At 42.0% G+C, this 24,437-nt stretch overlaps 1 protein-coding gene across 1 annotated transcript in view; it reads right to left on the bottom strand.

Moving 5' to 3' along the window:
• Positions 1-24,437, bottom strand: part of LOC122811519 (polynucleotide kinase 3'-phosphatase) — an 897,059-nt gene that overhangs the window by 424,034 nt on the left and 448,588 nt on the right. The window contains exons 7-8 of the mRNA XM_044083405.1: positions 18,102-18,209; positions 15,884-15,955 (exon numbers count right to left, since the gene is read on the bottom strand). Of these exons, the coding sequence (XP_043939340.1) occupies positions 15,884-15,955; positions 18,102-18,209 (180 nt within the window). The remainder of the gene's footprint in view (positions 1-15,883; positions 15,956-18,101; positions 18,210-24,437) is intronic.

A 24,437-nucleotide genomic window follows, 5' to 3' on the forward strand; every position in this document is an offset into this window, starting at 1 on the left:
AGGGAAGCTAAACTCTCTATTAGCTCTAAGATCCTAGTCACGCTGGTGCCTGCAATAGCCTGGTAGCAAGACCACAACTCAGGAATGAGGGCTGCTTGGCTGATGAGGACCCCATGTGCAAATGCGCACTCCCAAAGTGTGGCACATTATAACACATCTAAGCTAGGTTTTACGCAAGTATCCAAATGAGGTACCTAAAGCTAAAATCCAACACCTGGCAGACTTCCTCCTACCACGAGTCACACAAGCCTACAATCTTTAAGGCCTGAGCTCCAGACCCTGCTTTGGCTCATGCTAGGATTCTTTAGCTGAACATCTCAGGTCAACCCAGCTTTTCTGCCAAAGCTGACTACACCACCTGGACTGAGGGAGAGGCTCTATAAGAGGAAGTCTAAGCTCTGAGTAACCTCAGTCCATGACATGGCTTCAGGGGTCATTATCCAAGATCAGTCTGGGTAGCATAAAGGATCAAGCTAATCAGCAGTGGGAAGGCAGCTCAAACTTTCCTGGATGCACCCAACTCCTCTGGATAGAAGCACGGGTGCATGCTCTCCCCAAGGAATTGGGGAACTAGAAAGGCATCAAGACCATGATAATGAGGGACAGTCATCTTCAACTAAGAGATATAGGAGGCCAGGGGAAACTGTGGCCCTACCTCTGAGAGGACAAGAATGATATCAATCCTGATAAAGACTTGTGAAGCATCAAATATCTGGCCCATCTCCATAATGAAAAGAGTGACCCAAATGCTGACCTAAATGCATCTTTTGAATGTGTCCTCATTAACCAAAACATGACAACCAAATTAGGTTGAAAAAGTACATGAACATATTAGTGCAATCATAAGTGGCTGACTAACCGAGATGGTTCTACTGTATGTTATGTTCCATGGATGTAAATCAATGCATACGGTCAAGTTAAAATGGTCCATTCTCTCAACAAATAATATCAAAAATATAACAGTGTTCATTTCAATAACATGATATAACCATTTTTTTACTCAACTAAAGTCTAGTAGTAAAGGTAATGACATATTAGTTTATTTTAGATGACAACTCAGATGTAGTGATATTTCTGAAATGTCAAAATTAATCTAAATAAATCACAAAGTGTGGCAGTCACAGTAAGTTACAATTCTTTTGAAGCCTTTGTGAATAATTCAAGTTTAACAGTCTTTTTAACATCTTTACATGGAGGAAATTCCTTGCAAGCGCAGTATAATATACAATGGTGCTCAAGAGGGGATCAACAACATTATTTTATATAAACAAGTGTATGCGTAGTAGGTCTGTGTGTGGGGAGGGGATTACTTGTAAACACACACACACACACACGTGTATGCAGACTCCATATATTACACACACGTGTATGCAGACTCCATATATTACACACACACGCATATAAAATCCAATTATATGAACACAGAACACGCAAATTTAAAAAATTATGCATTTTTTCCAAGTTTGCTTCATTTTTTTCTGTTAAGGTTTATTTTTTCGAAAAAAAAAAAAAAAAAATGCCATTCTACATTTTAAGTCAATTTTCTTTCTTCCGTGTAGTTATCGTACTCATGTTTGAATGGTATCACTAAAAAGGTTCTCCTATTTTTGATGAGTTTATTCTAGATTATAATTAGCCCACTTTAAAAAGGATGTACAGAGGTGGAGACAGTATTCCAGGACAGGATGGGGAAGGTCAAAGTTCTGGTATTTGTGTTAGTCTTTGGGAACTTGTAGGCAGGAATCTCAAGAGTCAGTACTGCAACACTGAATTAAATAATCAACAGCTTCTTTGGACCTTGAGGACATGCCTTCAGTTATTAACTGCACAAAGTAGGATTTCCTAATGGTAGTTGATACATGGCGGTCAACAGACAGCCCACTATCCACATATGTACCTAGACCTCTTATGTCATTATCTACTTTGGGGGGGGGTATCATTTATGATGCAGGAGCAGATGTTTTCATGCTTCCCAAACAGACGATTACTAAGTTTCCTTTGCAGTGAGCACAAGAGTGCAATCCTGACACTACAAGTTTGTTTGGGTTATGCATTTTTGGAGGATACAGATGACTTTTATTTAGTTAATGACAGTTTTGAGTTTGTAGTCATCAAGAAATTTAATCAGCCATGTTGGCTTTGTTAACAGCAATGTATATACCAAAGAGGAGCAACTCCAAACAGAACTCTGTAGGATGCCACAACTTACCTGACTTTTTGAGAACGGTGTGCTACCAACCCTGACTGTGTGGCCTCTAGGTTATTATCCCACAAGTTGCATACAGGCTGACATTTAATTTGGTCAATTTCTCAATCATTCTGGAGTGTTGGACAATATCAAATGTTTTGGCTAAATCAAGGTAAGCAGTATAGACAGATTTGTCATCATCCAGTGCTTCAACAACTTTCTTGAAGAAATTCATCACATTTAGAAGGCAGGATCTACTTTTCATGGAGCCAGTCTGATTAAGATGAGGGCCTGCAAGCTGTCTATATCACTGTTTATGATCTCACAGAATCATACAATGTACAAGGCAACTGGGCCATGTAGCCATTTACTACTTGCTAGTTGATGTCGTTGTTCCTTCGGCTTTTCCCAGTTAGGGGTCGCCACAGAGGAACTCCGGTCCGCTAATGACTGGCAGTAGATTTTCACAGTGCCGAGGTGCCAGCTCGACGCCCAACCTTCAAAGAAGGCACGCCCATTCACGCATGTCTTTCAAACGTCACTCGACCGCGGGGAGGACATGCAGACTCCACACAGAAGGTGCTCCAGATGAGAATCGAATGGGAGAGCCTCTTGCTGTGAGGCGAAAATGCTACCGCTGCACCACCGCTGCCATTTACTACTTGCTAGTACCTACCCCTTAAGTCCTTACCTTTTTTTCAAGAAGTGAGAGATGTAAGTCTATGAATACTTATCCACTTGTCTAATTACTTCTTAAAAGAAGATAATCTGTTACATTGCCTGGTTTAGCGATAAATCATGATGAAGTGACAATTTTGTCACGTATTGACTACCTCTTCCCCAGAGCAAACATTATTTGCTGACGCAGGTACAGCTCTCGTCTAGCATTCACTGGACTGCTTAACTTGTGGACAAATAAGAGGTCTTGGACTGCTTGATCCCGAATGGCCCAGAAGTCAAGGCACAGATTACCCCTAATGAGTTTACTAGACACTGAATATAGGGATAAGACCTCCAGTCTCTCTTGGCAGCTCAGATCATTACAGGACCATGAACTTTTTAGTTGGGAATCTTTGTGGTCTCTCCGATTAATTGATATATTTAGTAAGAAGCATCCCAAAGGGGGCACTGTATTCAATGATGAGTCTGGATCAGTGCAGAATAGAGAGGGGTAAGGACTTCTATGGATCTACAGGAAATACCCCTTCCAATCAGATATGTCAGACAGTAGCATTTCCTAATGACTGCTGTAACATGATGATCAAAGGACAGGGAATTACCTACCCATGCTCCAAGGTCTCTCACAACATTCTTTGTTTTGGAATGGGGTATTTGGGTAGAGGATTTGTTTACCAAATGCAACAATACAGCATTGTTTAGCATTTGGTTTCAGCTCATTTTCAGAGTATCAGCTATTAACATGTGTAAGTTCATTTGTAGTTTGTATAATATAAGAAAGGATTTGAGTACAACACCTGGATTACAATCACTGTAAGTCTGGTTAACCAGGGTTCCCTATTTTTCATTTGGAGATCAGAGAAGTAGAAGGACATACTGAACAGCAAAGATCCTAGTATGTTCACTTTGGTATCCTGCATAACAGTATATGCCATTACTTTATAAAAAATGTTCAAAAGGCTAACTGGGCTACAGTTCCCTGGGACAATGGTACAGCCACCCTAGCAGATGAGAACCACCACAGACATCCTCAGCTCTTGGGCATACAACCAAAAGAGAGATCCAGTGATGAACCTAAAACTGAATAGGTTTAACAGTGAAGTGTAGAGGCAGTGTTTTATGTTAAAAAAGAATTTTCTGCCCCCATGCAGCCAATGTTTTTGACTTTGCAGAGGAATGTTGAGACGTTTTTCTTATGGGGGCAGTTACAAGCACTGATGTGGAATGGATGGAGTAAGGAGAAAACGTACTCCAACTCTGTGTGGATATGTACATGCCAAACAGGGCATTATAGTCAACTATAGGTCCGATAAGGCAGCAACAGAGAGGGGAAAACAACTTCCTTGGACCTCGAGGATATGTCTTTACTACTTAACCGGTTTAAATAAAAGGATTTTCTAATGATATATGTTAATACAGAATTCATCACCCACTAATGTAACTAGATTTGTTATGACAGTATCTACTTTGAAATATCATTTATGAGGTAGGTACAGGGTTGTTCTTGCTTCCCAAAGAGAGTAATACTGCAATCATCAGCGAATCTGGAGTAGAAACCCAACCTATAGTAGGCACTGATGAGATGTGAACTCATGGCCATTAGTTTATAAGACTAGTGCTCTAATCCCAGAGCTACAGAGGCATAAAAAAGGTTTTCAAATACAAACATCCTGGTAGCAAGACAGGCCAGAAGCCTGAACCACCGGCACTTAACTCATTACATCAGAGTGACACCTCCAGGAGCATCTGCAGTTAACTCCTACTGAGGCCTCTAGGCGGCAGATATTGCATGTTAATATTTGCATCAATAATTCCAAAACCATGTTATGTACACAGTTTTAAAAGACTTCAACTTTAAGCTTACACAATGGCAAATTCAACTGCATTAATATTTGACCTTTGTCTAATGCAGGTAAATAGACATTAACTGTTTTTATGATATTAATTTATATAATTTTCACATCATTCTAAATATCTCAACAACCAAGTACCACAGACAGACCTCCTTAGCCTCATATGAAAGCTCTCAGCTAGATGAATAAAATGCTGCTGGCAGTAGGTGTGTAACTTGAGTGGTTACTGAGATATTGTAAGTTGTTTACAAAATATTACCAATGTAATGGTTACTGTGTTTACTGTGACTTATAAAATTTGATTTTAAGACCTAGAACCTAAAGAAAACTACTACTATAAAAATACTTTGTGCTGAAGAGTTTGCCATTTATACTTCTTTCATAACCTCTATGGTTCCAGAGATATGGACATCTGTTTGAAATGTGAGGACATAATTTGATTCTGTCAAATGGCTTAGGCTTCGCCCATTGGAAGTTACAGTGCAAACATCCTGAGCTCCATTGGAGTGAATGAGTTAAAGGCAGTGCCAATAGGCTGTGCTCCTCTCGCGATTAAAATATAACTTTTTATTAAAAGTGAGCCTTGAAATCCAACCAAAAGCAAGAAGCAGAAAATAACTAATGGTTTCACTGGCTATTCACTTTAATGTGGGTAGTTCAAGATTCAACTGCATGCGCAATGACAAAGCATACCCGGCCCCACACTGCAATCTTCCCAGAAGTTTGCCAAACTGATGAAACAATCATATGATCATCAGTGATAACACCCAATGTTATTTTTTGTTGTCGTTGTTTGTTAATGAAAGAATCAAGTACGATTCTCCCACAGTATAATAAAGAGTCTAAGAAATCTGAAACTGTTACAAAGACAGCTTGACTTTAATCAGACAGTCATACAGGAAAGGATAAAGAAAAGTTGGTAGACTAACTCACCAAAACAGCAAGTGTTCAAGCCAAGGGAAGAATCTCTACTACAATATAATTTCTCAATCAGGAGAAAAACATATCAAAAGTTAAGCAGCAAAAGTTTCTCTACAGTACAGCCTTCTACTGTCAACACTCACCCCTAAAGTACAGTTGTATACACTTACCATAAATGCAGATGTTTGAGTGTATTCACTGTTGCAGTCATTACATTTGGGTTATCTGCTTGCAGGTAGCCCTCAGTCGGCCTGATTAACAAAGTCTTGGGTCCTGCATTGGTTGCTGTCCCTTCTTCCATGACGTCAGGTTGTCAGGGGTATAAAACATGCAGCCGGCGCCATTACATCAGTTTTTCTTGCCCCAGATGTCAGGTGCACCCCTAATGGGGAGCAATTAAATATAAAAGTACAATGAAATACCTCCAACAAAAAAGCAAATACACCAAACAGGCTTTTAAGCATAGTAAAGGAAAGTAGAGGTATAGCCAAAAGAAGTTAGGGGGCCTGAGGAAGGGTAACTAGGACTGCAACAGTGAATACACTTGAACATCTACATTTATGGTAAGTGTACACAACTGTACTATGCTCTTCATGTTTCACTGTTGCAGTCAGTACATTTGGGTAGATTCTCAAAGCTGTGGTTGGGAGGAGGAATTTAGATAGCATTAGGACCAGCTATAAGGCCCTGCAAGACTGCAGTGGCAAAGCCAGCTCTGGATTTAGAGAAAATTGGCAAATGGTAATGCTTGGTGAAAGTATGTACAGAACTCCAGGTAGCCTCTGAGAAAGGCTGTAGAGGTAGATGCGTGAGGTCTGATCCCCTGGGGGATAGGTTATCCATGGTGCTTACAGCAGAAATGAATGCAATAGCCTATCCAGTTAGAAATAGTTTGCTTTGAAATAGCCTTCCCCTCTGCCCCTGCAGCAAATGCTACCAGCAGTTGTTCAGATTTCCTTTGAGGTTTAGTCCTGTCCAAGTAGAATCTGAGTTGTCTGTGCAGATCTAAGGAATGCAATATCCAATCTCCTTTGTTCTGTGGATTGGGAAAGAAGGTTGGCAAATGAATGGACTGATTAAGAGCCACACTGGATGCCACCTTGGGAATGAAGGATGGACTGGCCCTGAGGGACACCCTGTCCACATGAAAGATGATGAAAGGCTCCATTGCCATAAGGGCCTGTAATTCCGATACCCTTCTAGCTGAAGTGATTGCTAAAAGGAAAGCTGCTTTCCAAGAAAGAAATTTTAGGTCTGCAGTAGCAGCTGGCTCGAAAGGAGGTACAGTGAGTTTCTCCAAAACAAAGTTAAGGTCCCAGGCTGGGGTTGGAGCTCTCCTGGGTGGTCTTAAAATTTTGGCCACTCTGAGTAACTGATTGAGCAGTGGATGAGAGAAGAGGGGGGTTCTGTGTTATAATGAGATGAAATAGCTGAGGCGTGGATTTTAATGGAGGAAAAAGACAGGCCCTTGTGAAGCATCTCAGTTAAGTATTGTAAAATCTGAGGTAAATTGGGCGCTGCTGTGCTCATCCCTTGAAATTGGTTCCAGACACAGAATATTTTCCATTTTTCAGCATAGGATTTTCTAGTGCTAGGCCACCTTGCCTCTAAAATTATATCCATCACAGGTTTACTGAGGGATGGTAAAGGCGAGATTATGTAATTAGCCAGGTTGCAAGGTTCAGTGTTAGAAGTTGAGGGTGCAGAATCTGGTTATCCTGTTGAGACAACAGGGAAGGAGTCTGAGTCAGGTGCCATGGGGATAACCGTGACACACTGCGCAGGAGGGGTTACCAGTGTTGGTGTGGCCAGTCTGGAGCAATCAAAATCATCCTTGGTCTGTCCTGTTTGATTTTTAGTAGTACTTTGGAAAGCAGAGGCAGAGGGGGGAAGGCATAGACTCAGTTTTTTCCAGCTGAAGGACAAAGCATCCACTTTCCAGGCTTGTTTGTGGGGAGTCCTTGTGCAAAATGTGTCCAATTGGTAGTTCTGGGGAGAGGCAAACAAGTCTATATCTGGGCTCCCCCATTTGCTTGTCAACATGTTGAAAATCCTTGGTTCCAGTTTCCACTCGTGTGGGTCCATGAGGTTTCTGCTTAGTCTGTCTGCCAGTGTATTTAACTTTTCTGGCAGAATTGAGCTTGAAGGTGCACTTGGTAGCTCAAGGCTGTGTTCCACAATTCCATGGCTAGTCTGCAGAGGGGGTAAGAATGTGTGCCCCCCTGACTGTTTATGTACCACATAACGGTGGTGTTGTCCGTCTTTACCATTAGTTGTCCTGGAAGAATATGGTCCTTGAAGGCTGTCAGAGCATTCTGTACAGCTAACATTTCTTTTTGATTGATATGCAGGTACATTTGACTTGGGTTCCATTTACCCTGAATGCACTTCCCTGCCAAGTGAGCCCCCCATGCATAGTCTGATGCGTCTGTTAGGGTTTGGGCGGCAGGGGGTGGTGTGAAAGGTAGTCCCTTGTTTTGGTGGCAGGCTTCTGCCCACCAAAAGAACTCTAGGCGTAGGCAAGGTATGACAGGAATCATTGCTTCTAGATCCTGAGAATGTTGACACCATAGGCTTTTTAGATACCACTGCAGTTTCCTCATATGCAGTCTTGCATATGGAATTAGAAGAATGCAGAAGGCCATGAACCCCAAGGCTTGCAGTATTTGTCTTTCAGATAGCAGGATCGTTGTGGCCACTTGTTTGAAGTAGGTTGTCAAATGAATTTGTTTCTCTGGCATGAGGTAGGCCATCTGGGAAGTTGTATTCAAGCTTGCTCCCAGGAATATAATTTGTTGGCAGGGTACCAGGTGTGATTTCTTTTCGTTTACGGTGTACTCCATACAAGTCAGAACCCTTTGTACAAAGGCCAGATTATTCAAAAGTATGTCCTGGCTTTCTGCCTGAATTAGACAATCGTCCAGGTATGGATATATTTGAATATTTCTTTGCCTGCAAAATGCAATAACTAGAGCCAGGCACTTTGTGAATACCCTGGGTGCAGTAGATAAGCCAAAGGGCAGTGCAAAGAACTGACAGTGCGCATAGCCTGCTTTGAAGCGTAGGTATCTTCTGCAGGATTCCCTGATTGGGATGTGCAGGTATGCTTCTTTTAAATCTAGTGTTGCAAACCAGGCATCTTTGCCTAGCATAGGAAGTAATTATTGATGAATCAGCATCTTGAATTTTGGAATCTCCAGAAAGGTGTTTAGAGTAGACAGGTCCAGGATAGGATGCCATGAATCGTCTTTTCTGGGTTCCAGGAAAAGTCTCGAGTAGAATCCTTGTCCCTTTTCCTCTTCTGGTACCATTTGAATAGCCCCCATGCTTAAGAGACAAAGTACTTGTTTTTGAGCCTCTGCCCACTGATTTGGGGGTAGGTCCGGCCACCCGCTTGGTGTTGGCAATGTATGGAAGTGAAATCTGTATCCCTGGGACACTATATTTAAAACCCATTTGTCCTGGGAAATGAGTTCCCAGTTCTTTGCATGAAGAGCAATCTTTCCCCTCAAAGGGGCAGCCAGTTGATAAGTACTTGGAAATTTTAAAAGGAAGTCATTGGGGCAGTTTACCATAGGGGGGAGTCTTATTACTCCCAGATTTGGAAGTGGAGGCCCCTCACTGCTAAGTCCTGTGTGTCCCCTGGGACTGAAACCTGGGGTTTTTGCTGTGTCTGGGTTTGGCTTGAGAAGACCTGGAAGGGGCTGGAAAGGACCAATTCTTAGGCGGCCAGTGCCTATTAAATCTAGGAGGCTGAACTTGTAAGAAATCTTTAACATTTTGCATAGATTTAGCTTTATCTTCCATCTTTTTTAAGAATTTCCTCAGCCTTGTTGCCAAACAGGCGGCCCTGATTTAAGGGAGCATCGAACAATTTAGCTATAACATGATCAAGCAAAGATTGCTCCTTAAGCCAAGCATGCCTTCTGAGCAAAGACCCAGTAACAGCAGCCCTGCAAGAGGCCTCTAATGAATCAAAACCACATTGCAAAGTATGTTTTCCAACTTGTACAGCAGAATGCATTAAATCCTGTAATTCTTTATTTTCCACACAGTCAGGAATCAACATAATTTTCTGTTTAAGCAATCCAATATCATGTTGCTGATACTTTAACATATGAAACTGGCAGTTTAAAGCCCTAATGGCCCAGGTTGCAGAAGTGTAAACCTTCTTACCCCATCTATCCAGCACCCTGGAGTCTCTATCAGAAGGGGTATGATTTTTAGCAGTAGAAGCCTTAATGCCCTTGGGCCCCTGTGAAATAGTCTCTGGATCCGCAATAGGATTTTTAAAAAGAAACGTTATGTGACTAAGGAACCCTGTAGTATCTGTCTGGTTTTCTGGAAGCAGGGGGAAAGGAATCAGGGGCCAAACTAGACTCCGAAAAAGCATCAACAATGTCTAGTACAGGAGGAATAGTTAAAGGCCTATGCTGAGGTAGGAGTAAGAAATCCCTAAGCCTTTTTTGAATCAGAAAAATCCTGGCTTTCCCACTGGAAATGCTCCCTTAGCGTATGTAAGGTTTCCCCAAAAGAAAAATCCTCTGGAGGGGAAGCAGAGGGAATGGAGTCCTCTGCATCAGAATCCTCATAAGTAGGTAAGGGCTAATCCAGATCATCAGAAGAATCAGAAAAAACAGAATCCTGGTCAGAAGATTCATAAATCATTTCAGTCCTAGGCCTCTTAGAAAGGGGGGGGGGGGTTGGCTACCCCTGATTAGAGTTATTAGATCTTCAGCCATTCTTATCATTTGTTTTTTAGGCATAGAGGGGCCTGAGCATGTGGCCTGGGCGTCGTCTTTTTTAGGCATGGTTCGAGATTTAGGCCTACGAGAAAAATGAGACGTCAGTTTAATATGCAAGTCCATAGGCCTGAATACACCCTCAGAAGCTGGCGTCTGACAGCGAATCTGGACCCATCCAAGGTAGAGACATCCGTGGGTTCCATAGTTGAAGCATCTCGTGGCATACCGGACTCCGAATGTGTCTCAGTAGAGGCCTGCAAATCAGAAGTAGCGGGTATCAGAGACTGCGAAAGCGCCTCACTGAGTACCAGCGAACTGGCGACTGGCTTAGGAGAAGTGTCGTCGGCAGTTTTGGACCTTGGCAGCCTGTCTCTATCTTTATCTTTGCGTTTTTTCGGAATCCCGGTAGTCGGATGGCTAACTGACTACATTTCTGGATAATTAAACTGAGAACTTAAATATTTAGAGGCGAAAATATACCAATGATAGATAGTGCGCTGATTAAATAATGCACAAAACTGACAGCAAGGTACATAGTGGTCAGGGCCTAGGCAAGGAATACAGTACGAATGAAATCTTTATGAGGTATTTGCTTTCCACAAGTAATGCAATTAACTTTTACTGACATCAGTAAGGAGCAAGAAAAAGTTTCCCCAACTGGGTACTCAGCTTTAGTTGAAGACTTCGGTTCTGAAACTCGAAAATGAAAATTTCAGGAGTAGCCCAACCGGCACTTGCGAACTGCTTCGGGCATCGCACGGCACGAAAGACTGATGTAATGGCATCGGCTGCATGTTTTATACCCCTGACGACCTGACGTCATGGAAGAAGGGACAGCAACCGACGCAGGACCCAAGACTTTGTTAATCAGGCCGACTGAGGGCTACCTGCAAGCAGATAACTCAAATGTAATGACTGCAACAGTGAAACATGAAGAACATCTTCCAGATTCTTCATGAGGGCCTACAAACAAGCCATGCTTGGACAATGCAGTACTGTGTCCTTTGGCAAACACAAACACCCATGCACCTATCACATAGATGACATCGGTTTGGAAAATGACACAGTCATTATGGACCTGAGCACTTTCCTTGACCAACACTTGAAACAAAGCTCGCAGTGCACTTGCTTTCATATCCCTACATAAAAGTCACCCCCTACACTCTGTTAACACTTTCCTAATGTAAACATACTGCTTAAAAGTAGATGACTCTTCAACCACCTCTCTCCTCCTCTTTCCCCTTTTCTCTACTATATTCACTATCCCCATCCATTACCTTCTCATTCCCACCTCATCATTTTCTCTCTTCCACTGGTTCTGATTTTACTACAGTCCTCCTCTCTCACAAAATCTTCATGCTGTAATGTCTCCTTACTACTCCATCTGACTTCTTTACAAAAGATCCTCTCTCAGACAGAATTGCATGTTATAAAGTCCTAGCCTGTCTTATACCACCACTCTCAGAAGAAAATCTTGCTGGAGAACATGGACGTTGTCAACAGTTGGGGGGCGATACAGGGACAGGAATAGGCATGGCTACCCATGCTGATGATAGCAGTCCATGGCTGCAACAAATCTAGGCATACATGTGAGTAGCAAGATGGAATAAGGTAGTCCCCTACAGTAACATAAGTGCCCATGCCACTACCCATAGGGACCAGTTGGGGTCATTCATATAAAACAGACTCCCATAACTAGATGCATGTGACAGCAGAAACTCCTTAAAGGTTCCCTCATTGATGGCCCCTCTGGACAGCTCCCACCCTAGGGGACCTGAGGGAAGATTCACGATCCTTAGAAAACAAATGGGCTCATGTGCAATGGGAAGAGGCTCAATGATAAGTAGGCAGAGGGGGGAAGCACATAAATTACTAGCACAAGTGATTCCTCCTAGGGGCTAACCTTAGACCAATGTCACATTAAGAAACTTTTTCAGTCATATAGTAAACAAATGTAAGACTGAGTGAATCAAACTCAGAACTACAAGACAACATGTTCTCACAGCTCAAAGTCCTCAATTCCAAGCCTTAAATTGCTAGGTAAAGTAAAAGTAGTATTCTGTGATAAAAGTATAACTTAAAAAACAGAAGTAACTTAAGTTGGGCAGGTCATTTCTAACTTTCCATATTTCTCATAGTTGACATTCTGAAATCACATTTTCTTTAAAATACTTTTTACTGGGATTTTCTGATGCCTGCTGGGTAATGATTAGGTCACTGTTTGATGGAACTTAACATATTAGTTTGACAATGACAAAAAATATACATTTAAAAAAAAAAACTATAATAAAAATAAAACAGAACATTGCTAATCAAAACATTCAGGGAGCTTCTAACTTAAAAATGGAGGAACAACAAAAGTGTGCTTTGTGCTCTTGGCATGGAGAGCCAGTGATCTTGGTTAATAAGCAATGCAGCAAGCTACTAACAGATCCATGCTTTTGTTTTTAAGCTATCAAAAAACTAGTGTGGTCATTCTAACGTTAAGTAAAAATGAGAAAGACGGACAAACACAGCAGGAACAATAAAAACTATTTAATTTGGTTAGCGCTTTCACATCAAAGATGCTTCATCATACCATACATTTCATCAAAACTAACTTGGTTATATATACATCCTAACTAACAATCTATCAATCAATTAACAACTCACTAATCAATTCACTTACTACAATTAGCTTAAAAACACAAAATACATTGTCTAAATTAATATAGCTCACAAATCCTTGTATATCTTATACAAAGTCACTCAGTTATTATTAAAATACAATTTTATAGTAACATCAATTAAAAAACATGCTAATGTAGCTGTGTATAATTAAAGTGTACTATAAACGTCTTGTTTTTAAGTAAGGTTTAACAAACGTCCTGTCATTAAACCCTGGTTCCTTCTCAGCCTGCAGCTCTATTATCCATCTTAATTCACATAGTTCTAACTTATTTTTTATGTCCCCCAACCGTGAGTCCCGATAAGTACATTCTACCACCTTAAATAGAAAGTGATGTGTTCTATCTTTATCCATAATGTGTTTGTCTAGGGCACTCCTTTCTGGTTCTCTATTTCTGATACCCCCCAAATGCTCTCTGACCCTCTCTCTCAGTGAACCAGCAGTCATACCCACATAGAAGGAGGGACAGGTAGAGCAAACAGGTAAATAAACTAGATTCCTTGTTTCACAATTCACTCTAACTTTAAACTCATATTCTTTGTTTGTTCTGGGGTGTATAAAGACTCTGTCTTGACTCAATACTCCACATACACAGCAATGTCTACACCTACTTAAACCATATACTTTTTCCCTATTGTTACTGGGCTGACATAACAGTCTCTTCAGATTTTTCTTGTTTTTGTACCGGACACTGGACTTAGTACCAACGATCCCAGCTATCTCAGGGTCTGATTGTAATATGGACCACTTTCTGTACACTACCTCTTGTACCTTCTTGATATTTCCGGCAAACTCAAGGCAAATAGGTATAGTTTCCTTGATAGGTTTTTTATTATTACAAAATTGGGAGGGAACCTGACTATCACCAAGGATATATGGTCTGGCTTTACCCCTTCTTAATGTCCTAACTTCATTAAAGCCCACATCAATTTCACTCCTTATATTTACGTTGTAGTAATTCATTACTGAAAGTTCCCATATCTTTATCAAACTGCTCCTGACTCATATCCAGTCTGGACATATGCATAGCTTGACCCTTTATGATATTCTTATAAACATAATTAGGATGCATACTATCTCTACTTGGGACATTATTTCTTCTACAGTCCTTCCTATATAGACTCATGGTGAATGTCCCATTTACCTCCTTTACTATTGTAACATCCAAAAAAGATAATTCTTTACCAAAGACTGAGTGGGTGAATCTCAAACAAATCAGTAGTGGTATCCAGGAAAGTGAAAAACTCCTCTAGCTCTCCCTTAGTACCCTTCCAAACCAATATGAGGTCACCTATAAACCTCTTATAAAAGAGGATCTTCCTAGCAAACTTTATTTGGGATAAAACACAACTCTCCTCCCAATGGGCAAAAAACATATTGGCGTAGCTATTGGCACAAGGTGTGCCCATTTAGCCGTTTGCTCTACCTGTCCCTCCTATGTGGGTATGACCACTCGCTCACTGAGAGAGAGGGCCAGGGAGCATTTGGGGGCTTTTAAAATAGAGAACCAGAAAGGAGTGCCCTAGCCAAACACATTATGGATAAAATTAGAAGACATCACTTTCTATTTAAGATGGTAGAATGTACTTATCATGAATCACAGTTGGGGGACATAAAAAATAAGTTAGAACTTTGTGAATTAAGATGGATAATAGAGCTGCAGGCTGAGAAGGAACCAGGGTTGAATGACAGGACGTCCATTAAACCTTACTTAAAAACAAGACGTTTATAGTACACTTTAATTATACACAGCTATATTAGCATCTTTTTTAATTGATGTTATTATAAAATTGTATTTTAACAATAACTGAGTGACTTTGTATAAGACATACAAGGATTTGTGACTATTAATTTAGACAATGTATTTTGTCTTTTTAAGCTACTTGCAGTAAGTGAATTGATCAGGGAGTTGTTAATTGATTGATAGATTGTTAGGGTGTATATTTAACCAAGTTAGTTTTGATGAAATGTATGGTTTGATGAAGCATCTTTGATGTGAAAGTGCTAACTGAATTAAATAGTTTTTACTGTTCCTGCTGTGTTTCTCCATCTTTCTCATTTTTACTGAAGTTCTACTGGTTGGAAAAAGAGGAGTTCATCTACAGTGGCTGCATTTGTGACTTTTATCATTCTAATGTTAAGTAAAAAATGCAACTCATTTAACTGAAAGTATGCCATCCATCCATCCATTGGCGCAATTTGGCTTATTCTATTTAGGATCACAGGAAAATGGGATTCTATACTGGCAAATGATAGGGGGTAAGATCAGAAAAAAGCGGCACAACATGCAAACTCCACAGAGAGAGCACTGCCCATGTTAAAATAAAGCTAAAAAACAAAGAAGCTATGTTTTTTGCACAAAGGGAATGGGTTCCCCAAGCCCAAGTCTCAGACGAAACTGCATCACCATCCACTGTCGTGGAGTTGTATCTGAAAGCCACAGTGTGCTAGGCAAGTTGGGAATGGAAGCAGATTAGCAGGCCTTTCCTCTGTATCATAAACACACTTTGCTCACACACCTAAGGACAATTTTAGAGTAACCAATCATGCTGTTGTATTTCTTTGGGATGAGGAAGGATACTTGAGCACCAACAGAAAACCACACAAGCACAGGATATGCAGAAAGAGAAAGCACCCAAACCAAGGACCAAACCAGAGAACCTCTTGCTATGAGGAGACTGCACCACTGTACCACTCTAGATAATACACACCAGAAAACTGTTTTCTTGGTCTTCCATTTTTTTAAAATGGACTTGTTACCCACCCTTATGAAGTTTATTAGACTTGACAAGATATCCATTATGAACTTAAAATAATCAAAATTTCTTACCTTCTCACATAAATAATGCCACATCCCCAACACAGGCTTTCTGTATATTCCCATACCAGTTGCAACAAGCACCTGAAAGGCAACAAAGGAAAGAACATTAACGTTAACATAAGCTGTAAAATATATATCCAAAACAGTAGCTACAATGAATTGCTGGCTGCACAAACTACAGTTGTGCAGGATGACACTAACAGTACTGCCTTCCAGGACTTTAGTTTTTCCTCAAATGTTTTATTAAAACGTTTAGCTCTTTCACATGTAATTTCTCCTTCAACACACAGACACAAAGATCTTTTTCACTGCACTTTTTACTCAGTCTACAGTCCTGTAGGGTATCGGAGGATGAGCCTGCACTCTGCTCAAGCCAAGTTCAGTCTGGGCTTTTGTTCCTGCCAGTTAACAGCCTGAAACAAGCTGAACAAATTTATTTGTGCATTTATTTGTGTGTGGGTGTGTGTGTGTGTGTGTGTGTGTGTGTGTGTGTGTGTGTGTGTGTGTGTGTGTGTGTGTGTGTGTGTGTATTTTTAATACTGCCTGTTTCACACTGGATCTGCAGGTTGGGGTACTTCCTGTTCTGTCCAGTCACATCAAGTAAGCTCTGTGATTGGCTGAAACTGCAGTGTGGGAGGTGCTACAGATGTATTAACAAAGAAAATATAACCTGCCAGGAAACATGGCTTTTTTTAATAAATGGAAACAGCGATGTGTTTGTTTTAAATGGCCAGGAAGCACAGCTTCAAAAAAAGAGAGACAGTGATGTATTCATTTGTAACTATGGATTACATGGTCTCTTGCAACTATTATACATTGCTTGCTTATGCTTTTGTTTCTGAAATAAGGTATGAGTTTTAAATATGCAGAGAGAGAGTTTCAGCATAAGTTACCTGAAGTATTTCACACTTTACCCACTTGTTCTCTGTTGTGGGAGGTAATGCTCTACAATGCAAAGACTGACTGCTGTGAGCTCTGTGAAGGACTGAATTGTTCATTTTCAAAATGATTTGTTACAGTGACTGATTGTTGGGTTTGGGAATAGCAGTGAATAACAGAAACTGATGGGGAAGAGAACATCTGTGTGAAAAACAGACAGTGAATTGGTTCTTGTTTTGGCTTGCTGTGGGTGAGAGATGTCCACATGTATATGAATGTAATACTTTTTTGTTCTCTTTCTTATAAAATTTGCAGTTTGCTAGCAAGCTAGTGAAGTATATACAAGCAAAATTTTAAACTCTGTCCCTCATGCTGAACACCCCCCCCCCCCATTAATTTTGGTACTCTGTTTGACTGCTGAGCTAAGAGGATGAGATTGGCTATGCTCACCTTCCTTATAAGCTGACATCACTGGTAAGGAGAAGGTGGCTATTTACCGGGTAAAGGCAAGGCATGTGTCAAAACAGAGGGCATTTAAGCTGACACCATTGAATGATCAGTAACATATGGCATTCCAAGGACAGGAGAGGCAGAGTACATGTGTGTGTGAACAGCAAGTTAAAACACATGACCACTGTCTTTCAATTTTATTACTTGCAAACAAGCAGTGTATATACAGAAAGTGGCACTAAACAGTGATGCAACCAGTGCTTCTGTACAGCATAGAAACCTGGGAAGCAAAGGCACAGCAGCTGAGGCAGCTTGAGGTGATGAAGATTAAGTGCCTGAGATGGGAAGTAAAATGCACTCTGTGAGAAAGAATGAAGATATTACAGCAGAAGTCAAAGTAGCCACAGCTGTAGAAAAAGATGAGCGAGATCAGATTATGGTTATTCAGTCACATGTCCAAGAAAGCAAAAGACAATTTGGTAAAGCAGATTTGGGAGAGACAGGAAAAACAGAGGAGGAGATGAAGCTCTCAAGTCAGTAGATGGACAGAGTGCATTAGAGAGCAACAATAGTCAGGAACCACTACTGAAGACAGCAGGAAAGTGGCACTGAATTGTTTTGTGGGGGAGGCAGGTATGGTGAATGTGGAAGCAAATGTCCGTTAAGCTCATTTGTTGGGAGCAAACACAGTGTGTATGTGCATGTGTGCGTGATGCTCAATGCTGCTCTTTTACTCTCCACTTTACAAGTTCTGTCTCAGCTCTTAATGGGCTCTAATAGCCAAGCCAGACCCTTGGCTCAGCACTAGTTTGTCTCTTTCTCAAAATTTCCTGCCTTGTCCATCTCTACTGTGGAGGCACTAACCGAAAGCGCTTGCTTAAAAACAAGTGTTACCCACCTGCATAGGAACTCCTAGTGTCTCCAAAATAGCTTCCACTTTTGCTTTAAATGCTTCAGGACGTACCTTCCCTTTGCTAATTCCCAACTGGTTGGTAAAAATGACAACCTGGAAAATAACAAAATGTGTCAGTAATTAACACCAGGAATATCGATGTAAATTTGAACCATTGTGCTAATTTGACAGACTGAAATAGCAAAGCTATACTCATTTATCACCAGGCAAAGCCACTGAGTAGGAAAATGTTAGAACCTATATTACATTTCTCTGACTGCAAGGATTATAAAATAGATGCTTAATTTTAATAAGCTTAAGTATTTTAAGAGCATTTTTAGGAATGACTCTGTTTCATTTGCTGAAAACACCTATCTCATCATCACACAGTAGCAGTTTTCAGTGACTGGCATCATTACCATACTCAGGAGGATCCTGAATTAATCCTGCTCCATCCTCGGCAGATAAAAAGAAGTTATGTACTCACCATAATGTTCCATCTGAATAGTTGTACTTCATTTGTCTTCAATCTGTGGGTTACGGATCCATACCAGATCTGACACAGCTGCATCACCAGCATCTGATCCGAGCTCTCAGCTCCTCCCCTTAGCCAATAATGCCCCCTGTTTCCTTCCTCCCTTCAGATCGAGTTTGCTGTCCAATACCTAGCATATATCAGACCCAGCAAGACCTTAGCACAACCAGCACTGCACAAACCTGAGCCAAAGCATGGCCTAAGGTATCCCTGATGAGAACATCTTCCACTCATCAAGAAGGTCATTAAGGCAATGAATGAGGACAACATGGTGCATACTGTCTACCTTGACCTGGCCAAGGCATTTGGTACAGTACTCCACTCAAACACTGTAAACATACTAAATGTATCACAAGTAACACAAATTCAAACTTGTTGAAAAACAAACAAGAGAGGCAAAATTAGCAAGTCCAAGGACTAATGAGACGTCTGATGAAGTTTGCTCATTAGTAGCAGATGAAAGAGCTAGCTACATTAAATATTTTATCCATCGACTTGCTGATTCTGCCTCTTTTTTTTTTTGGTTTTCATTGTAAACATACTCACGGATTTCAATACAAACCCTGTGTTACACTTTGGACTGCCAGATGGCTCTCAGACAGGAAGTTAGAGTAAGGAAGTCCATCTCCACGTAGAGGATGGTCACTAGTGGAGTTCCACAGGACTCAGTGCTGGGTCCTATCCTTTTTGGTATCTGCTTCTCAAAGGTAAAGACCAACATCAACGGCCTTTGGCTGACCAAGTTTGCAGACGATTGCAAATTGGGAGCAGTCAAGGAATCCCCCCAAAGACATTAATATCCTCTAGGAAGGCCTAGTACAGACAAATATACACGGTTCAAAACTTAATGCAAAAAAAATGTAGTACCCTCTGGGAAGTTGGCTACCCCAGGAAATTACTTCACTGATAACACACCCCTAAGAATAGACCCAGTAGTCAGGGATTTGGAGACATTTGTAGACAGCAACCTGGCTTTTGACCAACATTTGTCTAAGGTAGTAAAATAAATCATTCTCTATTGCTGAACTTATGCATTTAGGTCTGAGGATTTTATTGTTCCACTGTAATTAGTACTCAGACTCATGTTTGAGCACCATGTCCCCTTCAGTATGTACCTGACCAGGCATAAGCAAAAACTGGAATGTCCACAGATGTTCCTAACAAAGAAAACGGGGTGTTAACAACATGTCCTGTCCAGATAGCATCAAAGCCCTATCCCTATACTCTGTCTCCTATATAATGTTTACAAGAGATCTATGTCTGGCATACAAGGCATCACAGGATCATGCTTTCATGGACTTCTTGCAAACAGGATCAGAACTACCCAATCCATGGACTTAAACATTGCTTTTAGCATAAATAAGACATCATGGAGTGAGAGGTATGCATCTCAGAGAATATACTTCTCTGGAAAAGGCCTCCTATCCATATGAAGCCGAGTTATTCCCTGAACCTATCTAAGCATCACCTGGACCAGTGGATGGGAAATCAGAAATGCATCCCCTGGTCTGTCACCCATGTCTCTAATGGATAATGGCAGACTGTAAATGTTTGACAATGCATGCCCTAGCTCACATATACCTCTAAAAAATAACTTCTAGGGCACCAAATTTGTTGGTTACTTTTGGGATGCATAGCTAGGCTTAAGACAACCCTTGTGGAAGTTTGCGTAGTACATACTTATGAATAAGGCACAGATTCAAATACTGGTGACAGTAGCAGAAGGAAAATATTGCTTGTATCGCTTGCTGTCACACTTTATACTGTGACAAAAAGATACATTGTTACAAAACATGACTGGCTTAGTACATAATGTCACTGTTTATAAATCTGGTAATAAATGAGCTAGCAAATTCTATGTATCATGGTTTCTAAATACAATTTGTATTTATGTGTATCCTGGACAATGGGGATAACAATAACATACAAAACTTGTAGTACAACAGATAAAATAGTCTCAGAAATAATACAATACTTCATAAAACATTGCTACAAAGACCATATAGCCCAACTATGCCTATCCATCCTCTTTGGGTTGTAGACACAATAAAAATGCAAGAGATCAGAGGAAACCTCAAAGATAACACAGCAAAAACATGAAAGTACATGAAAAGGTTGAAGTACAAGGTACTATCAAAAAGCAAAAATATGATGTGATAGCAAGTGTTTGACTTGTCATCCTTATAAACAGTACAAGAATTTAGAAAGACACCCAAGAATCTGGTGGACTGACTGGAAGAAGAGCACAGGCATTCTGTAAGCAGCTCACTTTCTCAGGAAGCTGGGAAATGTTATGTTTTTGGTCTGAATGACTTAAAAGCTGGCCAAAGAAACTGGTGCAATGACATGTGGCCTGAAGTAGGTGATAAAAGCTTTACTACTGTGTTCAACTTTGGTAACCAGATTTCCTTCAAAATATCTTCCCAGGTGGACCAAGGGGCTTGACCAACTAGCTTTATCACTGCAGTCTAAAGGTTTGGTGATTTTGACAAAGGGAAGCTTAACATACAATCCTAGTCCATTACTGAATGGGTAAGAAAGGTACAGATGGTCGAAGGGCATGTAATATCAGTCCTAGTGAAAGAACTGCTCAACAACTACAACACACTACAAAAGATTCCGTTTATAGGATCATAGGAGGTTACTAGACTAATGGCCCTAGGGCCCTTACAAGCCTAGCCAAGAGTTTATCCACAGAAAAGAAACTTCAATCACCTCCTGTCTCCCCTGTCAATGATGGACACAGGTGGAACCCCTGGGACAAATTAAGAAGTTATGTACTCACCATAACGTTCCATCTGAGTAGGTAAACTTCATTTGTCAGCAACCTATGGGTCTTCGGATCCATATCGGATCCGAGCCGGCAGTTTCCAACAGCACAGATCCGAGCTCCAAGCTCCTCCCCCTACCCATAATCCCTTGCCAACCCTACCTGACCTCAGATCGAGTTTGCCCACAGCTAGATAAGCATAAAAAAAATCACCCGCAAAACTAGCTACATACCCTTGCCGTAAGGAAGGTAACATCTCGAACATCCGAAGGTCAGGGGCACGGAGGGGGGGGTCGGTTGCTGACAAATGAAGTTTACCTACTCAGATGGAACGTTATGGTGAGTACATAACTTCTTAATCTGAAGTAGTTAACTTCATTTGTGCATCAACCTATGGGACAGAGTCCCCAGCTACCTAAACCTTGGGCGGTCCTCAAGGAAGGATGTTCCGGAGCACTGCAGAGCCAAAGAATGCTCTCCCTCTGGAGACGATATCCAGCTTGTAGTGATTAATGAAGGTATGAGACGAAGCCCATGTTGCTGCTGAGCAGATATCATCCAACGGGAGTCCAGAATGAAAGGCCGCCGAGGTAGAGACAGACCGGGTAGAGTGGGCATGAACTCCTAGAGGTGCGGGCTGCCCAGTACTTTCGTATGCCAACAGAATACACTGAGAAATCCATCTGGACAGTGTGACTTTGGAGACAGCCTTTCCTAAGTTAAATTTGGCAAAGGAAATGAACAGCTGATCTGATTGCCTATGACCAGCTGTTCTGTGTAAATAAAAGTGCAGTTGTCTGTGCAGGTCCAACAGATGTAACTTATGTTCCCCTTTGTTTTGGTAGTTGGGAAAAAAAACTGGTACGTTAATGGACTGATTATTATTCGATTCGGATGCAATTTTTGGAAGAAAGGAGGGATTGGTCCTGAGGTAGACTCTGTCTTTGTGGAAGGACAAATAAGGTGGTTTTGCACAAAGGGCTTGAATTGCGGAAACCCTTCGAACTGAGGTGATAGCTACAAGAAAGGCAGTTTTCCAAGATAACAATTTTAGATCTACTGAGGCTGCAGGTTCAAAGGGAGGGGCTGTAAGTGCCTGCAGTACTAAAGTTAAGTCCCAAGGAGGGACTGCTTCCCTCACCGGGGGCCTGAGTAAGAAGGTACCCTTCAGAAAGGCCTTGCATAACTTGGAGGAGATCAACGGTCCAAGGTCGCTTCCTACGTGATAGTGAGAGATAGTCGCCAACTGAACCTTGACTGTAGAGGAGCTGACGCCCTGATTGAAGAGTCCTGATAGGAAATCTAACACTGCAGGCAACGGAGCTGTGAAAGGATCTAGATCCCTGTGCTCCGCCCAAATAGAAAAATGTTTCCATTTGCTATCATAGACCTTTCTGGTGGAATGGCTTATGTGCCGCCACCAGAATAGCTTTGACCTAGGAAGAGATACCAGGAGTCCTAGCTAACCTTGGAACTGGATCAATCAAGCTGTGAGCTTGAGGTTGTCCAGATTCGGGGCCGGAAGATCCAATGGGTGGGTTATGAGATCCGGAATGGGATCCAGAATCCAGGGAGGATTCACTAGGTGAGACCAAAGATATGGGAACCAGGCCTGGCGAGGTGAGAATGGGGCAATGAGGATTATCTTGTTCTGCATCCGACTGGCTTTCTGAAGAAACTTCAACATCAGTGGAAGAGGAGGATAAGCATAAAGGAGACCGGGGGGCCAAGCATGCACCAGAGCGTCTCGTGGAGTTTCCCCGGGTGGGGGAATTAGTGCGAAGTAGTTGTTGCATTTCGCATTTGAAGGAGAGGCGAAAACATCGCAACAAGGTTGACCCCAAGTGGAGAATACCTGCTTCGCTACTTTTGGGTTTAGAGACCACTTGTACGGTGAGAGGATGGTGCGACTCAACTTGTCTGCTAGAATGTTGGACCGTCCCGGAATGTGCGTTGCTATGAGAAAGAGGTTGGTGGAAATCGCCCATTCCCACACTCTCATGGCCTCTCGACAAAGGGGATAAGACCTGGTTCATCCCGGTTTGTTGATGTACCACACTACTGCCATGTTGTCCGTCTGGATTGCAATCGTTCCTACGGGAAGAAGGCTCTGTAGTGCTTGCAACGCCAAAAGCACCGCCCTCATCTCTAGGACATTTATATGCAGGGAGGTCTCCGTGCTGTTCCACGTGCCTTGGACTGTCCTGCCCGCACAATGCCCCCCCCACCCGAGGCAAGAGGCGTCCGTGGTCACCATGGTTAGGGGAGGGGACATAGAAAAGGGGCGCCCCTTCTCGAGGTCCAGGGATTGGAGCCACCATAAGAGGGCCTCTTTGCAAACCCTGCTGAGGGGAATAGGGTGGTACAGAGGCAATTGCAGAAAAGACCGAACTTGGAGAGTCCATTGCAGGACTCTCATGTTCAGACGCGCCATCGGCAATAGGTTGATGGTGGCCGCCATCGAACCCAAAGCCCTCAGGACCAATTCCGCCAGGGGTGCCTGGGGTAGGAGGATGGCCCGCACATGGAGTCGTAAGGTCCGCACTCTGTCTGGAGTTAAGAGGGCTAGATGCCTGTTTGTGTCCAACCTTGCTCCGATGAAATCTATGGTTTGAGTTGGAGAAAGGGAAGATTTCTCTATGTTGATAGTAATCCCCAGCCGGGCCACTAGGTGAAGAAAGGAGTTTCTGGCTGCACAGAGTAGATGCCTTGTGGGGGCGGTCAGGAGTCAGTCATCTAGGTATGGGAAAACCTGAATGCCCTGCAGTCACAGGTGGGCCGCTATCACCGACAGAACTTTGGTGAACACCCTGAGGGCTGTGGTGAGACCAAAGGGAAGGGCCCTGAACTGGTAATGGCTGGTTCCTAGCCGGAAGCGGAGAAACCTCCTGGATCGTCTGTCCATCAGGATGTGGTAGTACGCATCCTTGAGGTCTATAGAGCACATCCAGTCGTTCTCCCGCAGGAGGGGGAGAATGGATTAAAGAGTGACCATCTGGAACTTTTCCTTGGTTACTGACAGGTTCAAGAAGGATAG

Source organism: Protopterus annectens, chromosome 9.part0 (assembly GCF_019279795.1).
Source record: "Protopterus annectens isolate FY-2018-M chromosome 9.part0, PAN1.0, whole genome shotgun sequence".
Classification (NCBI taxonomy): domain Eukaryota; kingdom Metazoa; phylum Chordata; order Ceratodontiformes; family Protopteridae; genus Protopterus; species Protopterus annectens.